Source organism: Mus caroli, unplaced genomic scaffold, assembly GCF_978045245.1.
Source record: "Mus caroli unplaced genomic scaffold, Mus_caroli_1 scaffold_6, whole genome shotgun sequence".
Classification (NCBI taxonomy): Eukaryota; Metazoa; Chordata; class Mammalia; order Rodentia; family Muridae; genus Mus; species Mus caroli.
Genome location: NW_028227261.1, coordinates 12,404,691 through 12,417,875, shown reverse-complemented (window position 1 = coordinate 12,417,875; position 13,185 = coordinate 12,404,691). Strand labels below are relative to the sequence as shown.

Sequence of the window (13,185 nt, the reverse complement as noted above, 5' to 3'; positions counted from 1 at the left end):
AACAAGGTTGTATATGAAACTTTCAAAGAATAAATAAGTATCCCATGGTTATTGCTGTTGATGTCATAAAGTCATAGCTGCTCATCTTGGGAAAATAGAATATTTACAGGCTATTCTTCTCTTCTGCAATTCTCCTTTCTCTGTTTTGGGGCATGTGATTATTAACCACATGGATATCCTTGTGTTCACCACCCTCATATGCAGGGTTCCTGGTGCCTCTGGGTTACAAAGTTCAGGCAGGGTCTCCCATACAGAAAACACTCTGCAAAGCAAACCCTAAACTCAAGTCAACATCAAGTGGGACCACATGTTGCAAGCTTAGCTTAAGGACTATTGTTTAAATGAAACTATAAGATTGGAAAGATCCATGTGTTTTTGTACTTTGGGAGGCCCAAGGCCCTCATATGTATTGCCGGGAGCTTAAATTGACCAGCGACCCTAAACCTTGCTTCTTTCTCTAATGTTGGTCCATTGTTCACAGTGGAAATTTTTCACAGGATAGGAATATGTTTCTACAACTTATTAAAACCTTAAAAAGTCTTATCAACTGTCATCTAATGCTTTCACCAACCTAGTGATTCATATATCATTACTTCACTTCAGATAAGAATCCTGAGGCACAAAGAAATTAACAAAGAGGCTCATGAGCCAGTGAGGACACAGCAGCAATGCTGACCAAATAGACTGCTGGAACAATCATCACCTTGACACCTTCCCCTCAGGTCCTCTGAGGTAATCACTGAAAATTTCTGGTTGTTACCTAATTTCTACTCTGATTTGGGACATCAGGTCTCATCCCAATTACTTGCTCTATATATGAAGTCAAACTATGTTTCCCACATCTGCTGTACCTATGAACATATGCTGATGCCTTCCCCAATTTTCATCCCAGAAAGCAGTCTCAGGGCACCACTGTCCAGTACAACACAGCTAAAGAACTGGGTTAATCCATAACATGTATTTCATCAAACATAGCCTTATCTGTGCTCAGGACAAAACAGAGTAAATTAATTTCTGTACTCAAGGTGTCACATGGATGGAAGGAAATCATCTGGAAAAGTAAAAATGGGGATTGAGGAGGCCATGGATGAAGGTGCTTTTAGATCTATCAGGCTTTAATGTACAGCAACTTGAGCTGAAGCTATTTTCTTGGTCTTCAGAAAAGAGTGTTATAGACAAGTCTAGTAATGTACTTTGAAATTTCAACCCACGGGAGATGGAATAGGAGGTGTCAAGTATAAGACCCAGGCCAGGCTAGACTACATTGTGAGATACTATCTTGGTGGGAAAAAAACAGAAAGTGGGATATAGAAGAAAAAGAAAACGTTGGGGAGGAAATATAGAAGAGAGAAGAAAATGCATAGAAAATAAAAAATGAGAAGGGAAATAGATGTGGAAGGTGAGAAGTAGGATATAAAAGACTTCTCCAACTCAGTCTTATGAAAATCTAGAAAAAGAAGACAGGGAAGTGACAGTCGAATTATAAAGTACAAAGAACCCCAATCCATCATGGGACTCAAGGAAAGACTCACCAGAGTTATCAGGTACAGGAGCATGCAATGCAAAAACCTTAATTTGGCTGGATGCTTCAGGGTAGAAGGAATTTCAACAGTGAGAAAGTGTTGTATGATGACCCATACAAAGACCCCCAGGAAGAATGTGGATACCCCTGCTAGAAGCGCCAGCCACAGAACAGACATGATCCAGGTGCTCCAGAGCCCCAAGGAGTTGCTGTCCTGGGGAACTTACTTCAGAAGTTATAAGCAGAGTACCTGATCCAGTTTTACTGCTGCTTCCACCCTCTGACACAATCCTCTGACCTGCCTCTCAGAACATCACACTCGCCAGCCAATTAGAGACAGATAAACCAGGTCCAGAAAAAAAAAATCCCTTAAACCTCTAAGAATAATCTGAGAGTAAAACTTCCATAGAACACTAAAATTACACTCTCACAGCATCAGCAAAGACTCAAATTGTAAGCTCATACAAGTAAGATGGAAAAAATGTTTGAAAACAGTGAAATAGTAAACGCATTGGCATCATGTTTAATTAAGACCAGAATATAAAATTTTGCCAGGGAACAAATTCAGAATATATTAGCAAGAATGATAGATCATCCATTAAAAACTTGAAAGTTTACCCCAACACTAAAAAATAACTATTCTAAGAAATCCATAAGCAGGCAGTGGTTCATGCCTTTAATTCAACACTTGGGGTGCACATGCCTTTAATCCCAACACTTGGGAGACAGAGGCAGGCACACAAGAATCACAGTGATTTAAATTTAAAAGACACTTTCAAAAGTCAGTCTGAAATTCAAAGTGATGTACTTTGTGATCTAAAAACAAATACACTTTAAAAAAAAAAAACTCAAGCAACAGCTCGCACTAGTGAGAATGTGGAGAAAGACAAACACTCCTATATTGCTGATGGAATTGAAAACTTATACAACTACTCTCAAACTCAATCTGGTTGTTTCCCAGAAAATTGGAAATAGTTCTACCTGAAAACCCATGTATATACTCAAAATATGCACCACCATACCATAAGGACACATGTTCTATTATGTTCATAGCAGCTTTATTCATAATAGCCAGAAACTAGAAACAACTCAGATATCCCTCAACCAAAGAATGGATATAGAAAGTGTGGTTCATTTACACAATGGAATACTAGTCAGCTATTAAAAACAAGAACATCATGAATTTTGCAGGCAAATGGATGAAACTAGAAAATATCCTGAGTGAGTTAACCCAGTCCCAAAAGGACATGTATGATATGTACTCACTTATAAGTAAATATTAGCCATAAAGAACAGAATACTCATGATACAAACCCAAAGAAACAGACCCAAAGAAACTAAACAAGAAGGAAGGCACAATTGAGGATGCTTGAATCTCACTTAGAAGGGGAAACAGAAAAGTCATAGGAGGCAGAAGGAGGGAGGACACTGGATGGAAGAGAAAAGTGGAAGGGGAAAGGGAGAGCAGAATCAGGTATGGGGAGAAACATGAGAGAGACCCAGAGGGCCAGGAGAATGAATGGAAATCTGAAGCTGCTGGAGGTGGGAGGTGGAGGGAATCTCTAGGAAGTCTCACAGAGACCTGGGATGGGGGAGGCTTCTAGGAGTCAATGCATATAACCTTAGTCAAGATGTTTAACAATGGGGACATTAAACCTGAAGAGGCCACCTCCTATTAGCAGGCAGGACCCCCAGTGAAGGAACAATGACCCACTCTCAAAACTTTAGACTCAAATTTTGTCCCGTCTAAAAGAAATGCAGGAACAAAAATCAAGCAGAGACTGAAGGAATGGCCAACCAATAACTAGCCTTCATCCAATGGGCAAGCACCAGTCGCTGACATTATTAATGATATGTGGCAGAAGTCATGTAGGAGAGGCTAAAAACTAGCAGGTGAGACTCCTGAGATAGTTTTGCCATGGTCTGTGAACTACAATGAATAAATCTTTTTTAGGGAAGGCCAAAAGGACTAGATTTTAAGAAAGATTTATGCTATTAATATGATACACACACACACAAATAAGATGGTTTACAAAATTAACTCAAAGAAATCAGAAGCCCTCCTTTACACAAATGGTAAACTGACCAAGAAGGAAATACCCTTTACAATAGCCAAGAGTAATATAAATTATCTTGATGTGACTCTAACCAAGCAAGTAAAAGATAAGTTATGACAAAAACTTCAAGTACCTGGAGGAAGAAATTTTGGAAGATATCAAAAGATAGAAAGATCTCCCATGTTGAAAAATAGGCAGTTAACATGGTAAAAATAGCCATCTTACCAAAAGCAATCTACAGATTTAATGCAATTCCCATAAAAATTCCTACACAATTTTATAGACCTTGAAAGAGCAATTCTCAACTTCATATGGAAAATCCAAAAAAAAAAAAAAAAAAAGAAAGAAAGAAAAGAAAAGAAATAAAAACAGGATAGCCAAAACTACACTATGGAGCAATTGTGATTAAAACTACATGGTACCAAGGAGCTAAAGGGGTCTGCAGTCCTATAGGAGGAACAACAATATGAACTAACCAGTATCCCCTCCCCACCCCAGCGCTGTGTCTCTGACTGCATATGTAGCAGAGGATGGCCTAGTCAGCCATCGATGGGAGGAGAGGCCCTTGGTATTGCGAAGATCATATGCCCCAGTACAGGGGACTGCCAGAGCCAGGAAGCATGAGTGGGTGGATTGGGGAGCAGGGTAGGCAGGGGTGGGTATAGGGTGTTTTGGGGATAGCATTTGAAATGTAAGTGAAGAAAGTGTCTAATAAAAATGCCTTAAAAAGAAAAAAAACTACATGGCTTGTTATAGAAACAGACACACTGAACAGTAGAATCTAATAGAAGACCAAGAAATAAACCCACACACCTATGGTCACTTGATTTTTGATAAAGAATCTAAACCACACATTGGAAAAAAAGAAAGCATCTTTAACAAACAGTGCTGGCTTAACTGACGTCTACATTTAGAAGGATGAAGAGAGATCCATTTTTATCACCTTGCACAAAACTCAAGTCCAAGTGAATCAAGAACTTCAACATAAAACCAGATATAGTGCTAGGAGTTTCTGTGGACTCTCAGTTCACCCACCTGGCATGGATCAATACCCCACAGGAGGGAAGCTTGGGCCCCCTGAATATCCTTCTGCTTGCTGACGTGACTAAAAGCTTGTCCCAGATTTACGGCATGTTGAAAACTGATGAGGGCATCGTTACAGGGTTTCTTTATCATCGATGCCAAGGGTGTCCTTTGCCAGATCACAGTCAATGACCTACCTGTAGGATACTCTATAGATAAGGCTCTCTGCCTAGTCCAGGCCTTTCAGTATATAGACGAGCATGGGGAAGTCTGTCCTGCTGGCTGGAAGCCTGGCAGTGACACCATCAAGCCCAGTGTGGATGACAGAAAGGAATACTTCTCCAAACACAACTGACATGGGTAAACATTGGTGATCCTGAATCTTGGATCTCACCTGTTCCCCTACCTGGATGTCCTGTGCTGACCCAGAAAACTGCTACGTCTTCCTCCACACTCTGAAGGCGGTGGAGATTAGGCCGAGGCTTTCTCATTACCCACCTGAAATCTGGTGAATAGTGACCCTGCCCTGAGAAGACTCAGCTGCTTTGGAGGAAGCAGTAGGGATTATCATAGAAGCTTTCTATGTCCCTCTTTCTCAACTGTGAGTCTGCAAAAGTAGCTTCCTTGCACTTTATTTACAATAAGCAGGAGCATGGACGATGAACTTGCATATGCTTTCTAGTGACAGCAAGAACCATAGACATTCACATGGTGTGCAGTGTCAGCATGTGCCAGGGACTACAGCATGATCTTCAGTTGCAGTACAGACTGCAGATACCAACACAGCCCCCAGCTGGAACGGGACCACAGACACCAACATGGCTGCAGACAGTGGCACAAACCACAGATATCTATGTGGCCTTCAGTGATAACCAGGACCATATACACCAACATGGCCACTGGCTGCAGCAGGACCACAGGCATCAGCATGGTTTCTGGCAACAGTACAGCTCATCAACAACAACATGGTTTCAGGTGGTGGCACAGAGCACAGACATCCAGATGGCCACAGGGGATAACAAGAACCATGGTTATGAACACAGGCCTGGCTATCATAGGACTATGGGACGACACAGCATGGACCATGGGCATCAATATGACCTCAGGTGACTGCATAGACCACTCACATCAACATGTCCCCAGCAGCATCACAGATAGTGACTAATTTTTAAAAGATGAACAGGTCTTCATTTGCTGTCTTCAAGACACATACCTCACCATCAAAACAGACAAGTATCTTCAATGAGAAAGACAGAAAAGTGTTGGGGCCCGGAAACCCCTGGAAACTTGACCCTGGGCTCTTTTGCTTCTTCCACTATCTTGCTTCTGTTCTATAATTGACTCAGGACATTTTACAATGAGGGCATTCCTTTCCTTTTACAATGAGGGCACTCCTTTCCGGACCTTTCTACATTGGGGACATTCCTTTACAATGGGGACATTCCTTTGACCTTAATATGTTACCTAGCACCACCAGTTTGGCCTGTGTACCTGAGAAAATTCTGTATGCAGATTTCAGCTTTGAAAAGCCCCCCCCCATTTCCCTTGAATAAAAAGGCTTGAACAGAATTTTTGTCTTGCCTCCTTCCTTTGCATTTTTCTGATCCCAAAATTTGTTGTTGTAGCTCCCTTCCTTCAAGAACCCTGTTGTTTAAGTCCTGCAGGTCAGGGCAGAAAAGTAATTCAGGATAAGTGGAACAAGGAAACAAAAATGTTGTGCCTATACTAACAAAATAGACTTTTAATCAAAAGCACCCATCTGTGATTAAAAAAAAAAAGTCACTTCTCTGATTAATGGAACAATCCATCATTAGAAAATTACAATTATACTGACATATACCTCCAATCCAGATGCCCCTAATTTCATAGAGTCAATACCAGTATATATAAAGCCTCAGATTAAACCCAATACAGTAATAATGTATGATATCAATATTCAGCTCTAACCAATAGACAGGTCAACTAAACCAAAAAGAAGTGCAGACACACGAGAGTTAGATGACATCATAGATCATATGAATGCAACTGACATCTACAAAACATTCTACACAAACACTATAGAATGAAGGATCTCTACAGCTCGCAGAACTTTCTATGAAGTATAATACAAAGCAACTCTCAACAAAGACAAGAAAATAAAGTAACTTCATATATTCTAGCTGACCAGAGTTGAATAAAGTTAGAAATCCACAAGTACAACAAAAATCACTCAAATTCACAGAGACTAAACAACACACTACAGAATATTGAGGAGGATGTGGGAGAAAATTAAAAACTTCCTAAAATTGAATCAAAATGAAAATATAACATATCCAAACAATTTCAATCACTCTGCAAATGAGTCAACAATTGGCAAATGTAACTTTATTAAGTTTTTAAATATATTCTATATGATTAAAAATGGTTAATTTATTGAAGAGACAAACTACAGAATGGGAGAAAATTGTGGAAAATATTTGACTGATAATTTAAATCCCTAATATTTTGTTAGTAGAGTACTTTCTCCAAGGTTGCCCAGTACAAATTGAGTGGACATTATTAACGTAATTTGTAGATTACTGGTCTCTTCTGTAACTTAAAAGAATTCATGCAAGCTTCAGGTTTTTTTAAGTTTCTTAACTAAACTTCTGTCCCTAGTTCATATCTGTCATGACAGATTTCCACTTGGTTGACAGACACCATCCAGAAATCAGCTGTGGAAGAAAAATTGCTCATAGCCAATCTACACTACACCAGCCCCAGATAGTCCTACAAAAATGGAGACCCATGAACTTGCTAAAAAGATGATGTAAGCCAGACCAGTAGATGTGATTTCTCCCTGACTTTCAACTTGGTCAGCAAACCAGATGCTTCTGATAAATGACCTATTGCCCTAATCCCCTCCTAGCTTTTGACTAAGATTACAGACTGCCTGGGCCCTGACAGCAATGCCCTAACTTTGGCTAAGAAGCAGATACAGAAGATAGATACGCCATCCCTATTTGCAACAAAAACCTGGAGTGCTATATCTAAAGGAAACTCCCTGGAAAAGAAGTCAAAATGGCTGGATATAATAATGCCTGTTGGCATACCAAGACACATAATTGCCTTCATGATCCTTCATTATCAAAAAAGTACTTGTTAAAACCAAATCAACCAAGATCTATCAACAGGTAGCTTTATTAGCTGAATTAGTTATATAATGTGATAAAGCATAAGACCTACTCTATGCAGAACATAAATGTTATCATAAAGGTTTAAGTCAAATTTATTTTTCCTATACTAACCAATCAGGAATAATTAGAAAGACTCTAGCCATGAAAAGAAACAATCTTAAAACCAAGTATTTAGATCAGTATGAAGGGAGAAATTGGCTCCAAACACTGTTCAACTGACCCCCTGGTTAGTCAACAACCTGTGTTTCAGCTACTTCAGTTCCCCTATCCTCCTAAAATATCTCATGATTCAGCCATCCATATTGCAGTTCATTATAAATTTTGTTTCAAATAAGGTGTAAAATGCTAATTTCTGAACAGAACACCTGTGTTGTAAGATAGAGAATTGACAAATGGCACCTCATAAAAGTGCAAAGCTTCTGTAAGGCAAAAGACACTGTCAATAAGACAAAAAGGCCACAAACATATTGAGAAAGGATCTTTACCAATCCTAAATCAGATAGGGGACTAATATCCAATATATATAAGGAGCTCAAGAAGATGGACTCCAGAACATCAAATAACCATATTAAAAAATGGTGTACAGAGCTAAACAAATAATTCTCAACTGTGGAATACCGAATGGCTGAGAAGCACCTGAAAAAATGTTCAACATCCTTAATAATCAGGGAAATGCAAATCAAAACAACCCTGAGATTCCACCTCACACCAGTCAGAATGACTAAGGTAAAAAATTCAGGTGACAGCAGATGATGGTGAGGATTGGAGAAAGAGGGACACTTCTCCATTGTTGGTGGGATTGCAAGCTTGTACAACCACTCTGGAAGTCAATCTGGCAGTTCCTCAGAAAATTGGACATAGTACTACTGGAGGATCCAGCAATACCTCTGCTTGGCATATACCCGGAAGATGCTCCAACTTGTAGTAAGGACACATTCTCCAATATGTTCATAGCAGCCTTTTTTTTATAACAGCCAGAAGCTGGAAAGAACCCAGATGTCCCTCAACAGAGGAATGGATACAGAAAATGTGTTACATTTACACAATGAAGTAGTACTCAACAATTAAAAACAATGAACATTGTTCATTTTAGGGTCACTTATATATACTATTATATCATCTGCAAATAGTGATATTTTCACTTCTTCCTTTCCAACTTGTATCTCCTCTATTTCCTTTTGTTGTCTAATTGCTCTAGGTAGGATTTCAAGTACTATATTGAAAAGGTAGGGAGAAACTGGGCAGCCTTGTCTAGGCCCTTATTTTAGTGGGAATGCTTCGTTTGGTTTGATGTTGGCTACTGGTTTGCTGTATATTGCTTTTATTATATTAAGTATGGGCCTTAAATTCCTGATCTTTCCAAGACTTTTATCATGAATGGGTGTTGGATTTTGTCAAATGCTTTCTCAGCATCTAACAAGATGATCATGTGGTTTTTGTCTTTGAGTTTGTTTATATAGTGGATTACGTTGATGGATTTCCGTATATTAAATCATCCTTGCATCCCTCGAATGAAGCCTACTTTATCTTGATGGATGATCGTTTTGATGTGTTGTTGGATTTGGTTTGTGAGAATTTTATTGAGTATTTTTGCATCAATATTCATAAGGGAAATTGATCTGAAATTCTCTTTCTTTGTTGGGTCTTTATGTGGTTTAGGGATCAGAGTAATTGTGGCTTCATAGACTGAATTGGGTAGAGTACCTTCTGTTTCTATTTTTTGGAATAGTTTGAGGAGAATTGGAATTAGGTCTTCTTCAAAGAAGAAAGAAGTTTCTGATAGAAGTCCGCACTGAACCCATCTATCTGGTCCTGGGCTTTTTTTGTTGGGAGACTATTAATGACTACTTCTATTTCTTTAGGGGCTATGGGACTGTTTATATCATTAATCTGATCCTGATTTAATTTTAGTACTTGGTATCTCTCTAGGAATTTGTCCATTTCATCCAGGTTTTCAAGTTTTGTTGAGTATAGCCTTTTGTAGTAGGATCTGATGATGCTTTGGATTTTCTCAGGTTCTGTTGTTATGTCTCCCTTTTCATTTCTGATTTTGTTAATAAGGATACTGTCCCTGTGCCCTGTATTGAGTCTGGCTAAAGGTTTATGTATCTTGTTGATTTTCTCAAAGAACCAGTCCTGGTTTGGTTGATTCTTTGAATAGTTCTTTTTGTTTCCACTTGGTTGATTTCAGCCCTGCATTTGATTATTTCCTGCAATCTACTCCTATTTGTTGAATTTGCTTCCTTTTGTTCTAGAGCTTTTAGGTGTGCTGTCAAGCTGCTAGTGTATGCTCTCTCTAGATTTTTTTAAAGACACTCAGAGCTATGAGTTTTCCTCTTAGGACTACTTTCATTGTGTCCCATAAGTTTGGGGATGTTGTGGTTTCATTTTCACTAAACTCTAAAAAGACTTTAATTTCTTTCTTTATTCCTTCCTTGATCAAGGTATCATTGAGTAGAGTGTTGTTCAGCTTCCACATGAATGTTGGCTTTGTATTATTTATGTTGTTATTGAAGATCAGTCTTAGTCTGTGGTGAACTGATAAGATGCATGGGAAATTTATCTATTGAGGCCTGTTTTGTGACAATTATATGGTCAATTTTGGAGAAGGTACCATGAGGTGCTGAGAAGAAGGTATATCCTTTTGTTTTAGGATAAAATGTTCTGTAGATATCTGTTAAATCCATTTGTTTCATAACTTCTGTTAGTGTCCATGTGTCTCTGTTTAGTTTCTGTTTCCAGAATCTGTCCATTGATGAGAGTGGGGTGTTGAAGTCTCCCACTATTATTGTGTGAGGTGCAATGTGTGCTTTGAGCTTTACTATAGTTTCTTTAATGAATGTAAATGCCCTTGCATTTGGAGCATAGATATTCAGAATTGAGCGTTCATCTTGGAAAAGTTTACCTTTGATGAGTATGAAGTGCCTCTCCTTGTCTTTTTTGATAACTTTAGGTTGGAAGTCAATTTTATTCAATATTAGAATGGCTACTACATCTTGTTTCTTCAGACCATTTGCTCTGGAAATTGTTTTCCAGCCTTTCACTCTGAGGTAGTGTCTGTCTTTTTCCCTGAGGTGGGTTTCCTGTAAGCGGCAAAAAAGTTGGGTCCTGTTTGTATAGCCAGTCTGTTAGTCTATGTCTTTTTATTGGGGAATTGAATCCATTGATATTAAGAGATATTAAGGATAAGTAATTGTTGCTTCCTGTTATTTTTGTTGTTGGAATTGGGATTCTGTTCTTGTGGCTGTCTTGTTTTAGGTTTGTTGAAGGATTAGTTTCTTGTTTTTTCTAGGGTGTAATTTCTGTCATCGTATTGGTGTTTTCCCTTTATTATCCTTTGAAGGGCTGGATTCGGGAAAAGATGTTGTGTTACTTTGGTTTTGTCATGGAATACTTTGGTTTCTCCATCTATTGTAATTGAGAGTTTTGCTGGGCTGGCATTCTTAGGTTCTGTATGTTCTCTTAGTGTCTGTATAACATCTGTCCAGGTTCTTCTGGCTTTCATATTCTCTGGTGAGAAGTCTGGTGTAATTCTAATAGGTCTGCCTTTATATGTTACCTGACCCTTTTCCCTTACTGCTTTTAATATTCTATCTTTATTTAGTGCATTTGTTGTTCTGTTTGTTATGTGTCAGGAGGATTCCTTTTCTGGTCCAGTCTATTTGGAGTTCTATAGGCTTCTTGTATGTTCATGGGCATCTCTTTCTTTAGGTTAGGAAAGTTGTCTTCTATAATTTTGTTGAAGATATTTACTGGTTGGTCCTTTAAGTTGAAAATCTTCATCTATACCTATTATTCTTAGGTTTGGTCTTCTCATTGTGTCCTGGGTTTCCTGGATGTTTTGAGTTAGGATCTTTTTGCATTTTGCATTTTCTTTGATTGTTGTGTCTATGTTCTCTATGGAATCTTCTTCACCTGAGATTCTCTCTTCCATTTCTTGTATTCTGATGCTGATTGTTCCTGATTTCTTTCCTAGGATTTCTATCTCCATAGTTGTCTCACTTTGTGATTTCTTTATTGTCTCTACTTCCATTTTTAGATCCTGGATAGTTCTTTTAAATTCTTTCACCTGTTTGGTAGTGTTTTCCTGTAACTCTCTAAGGGATTTTTGTGTTTCCTCTTTAAGGGCTTCTAGCTGTTTACCTGTGTATTCCTGTATTTCCTTCTTAAAGTCCTCCATCATCATCATCATGAGAAGTGATTTTAGATCCATGTCTTGCTTTTCTGGTAGGATGGTGTATCCAGGACTTGCTATGGTGGGAGAATTTGGTTCTGGTGATGCCAAGTAACCTTGGTTTCTGTTGCTTCTGTTCTTATGCTTGCCTCCTGCCATCTGATTATCTCAAGTGCTTGCTGCCCTCAATTTATCTGATTGGAGCCTATCCTTCCTATAATCCCAGTTGATTCATGACTCCTCAGAGTTCAGCTTTCTCTGTGATCCTTTGATTGCAGGCTCCTGTGAACCTGCATTCTGGATGTGTCAAAGTTCTTGGCAGTCAAGCTTCCTCCGAGACCCTGAAATCCTGGTATGACCAAGCTCCTATTATCCTAGGATCCTGTTATCCTAAGATCCTGGGCGTGTTACAGTGTTTGGAAGTTGTGTCTCCTCTGAGGACTGTGGAGCTGTCTGGTCTGTTCGAAACCAAGGTAAACCAGTACTGATCAGAAGGAACCCAAGCCTCTGGTCAGGCAGGGCTCCCTTGTCCTTGCTCCTGCTGTCACAGGCCTGTCACAATTGGTTTGGAACAGATGTTGTGTTCCACTGACCCTAAGATCTTGTGGAGAGTCCTCTGGGGACCTTGGGGGGGTGTCTGCTGATTCACACCCAAAGTGACCTGGAGCTGGTGCCTACTTTAATGGACTTGTGCCCCTGGTCAGGCATGTTTTCTGATCCCCTGCTGCTGGCTCAGGTCCCACACGATTGGATTGGAACCAATTGTTGTGTTCCACCCTCCAGGGACCCAAAGATCTCATGGAGAGTCCTCTGGGGACCATGGGGGTGTTTCAAGTTTCTATTTTCTATAAAACTTAAAGTTTCTGTTTCTTGTAGACTGGCCCAAAGAGACTGAAACTAAAGACCAGTTGTAAACCAACTAACTGTTCCTTAAAAATGTTCTGTGCCCATTGTTCAAGGAGGGGCCTTTCTAACCTCTTTGTTTTGATTCTGTAACCACACTTGCTTTAAAACATTGCCCACCCTGTATTAAAAATTGACCTTAGGTTGATATCCTGAATCCTGGCTTAAGGAAAGACAGCCACCAGCCAGCTCTTTGGTGTGTGCACAATATACCTTGCTTTGATTTGGCTATTATTTGAGTGAGTGGTTTCTTTCCTCATGTCTGTGGGATTGACATAACAAAGTGAAACATAGGAGGTTCAGGTACATAAGCCTAGTATGTTTCAACTGTATCTGGTACATTCACCAGAG

The 13,185-nt window shown here is 39.3% G+C and overlaps 1 protein-coding gene across 3 annotated transcripts in view; it reads right to left on the bottom strand.

Moving 5' to 3' along the window:
• LOC110293451 (arylacetamide deacetylase-like 4) overlaps positions 1-13,185 on the bottom strand; it is a 124,504-nt gene that overhangs the window by 16,849 nt on the left and 94,470 nt on the right. Inside the window, exon 1 of one of the 3 annotated variants that reach the window (XM_085838696.1) lies at positions 1,533-2,153. The exons of the other annotated variants lie outside the window; for them this stretch is intronic. Within the exon in view, the coding sequence (XP_085694822.1) occupies positions 1,533-1,700 (168 nt within the window). The 5' untranslated portion in view covers positions 1,701-2,153. Of the gene's footprint in view, positions 1-1,532; positions 2,154-13,185 lie in introns of those variants that run through there. 3 annotated transcript variants of the gene reach the window in all.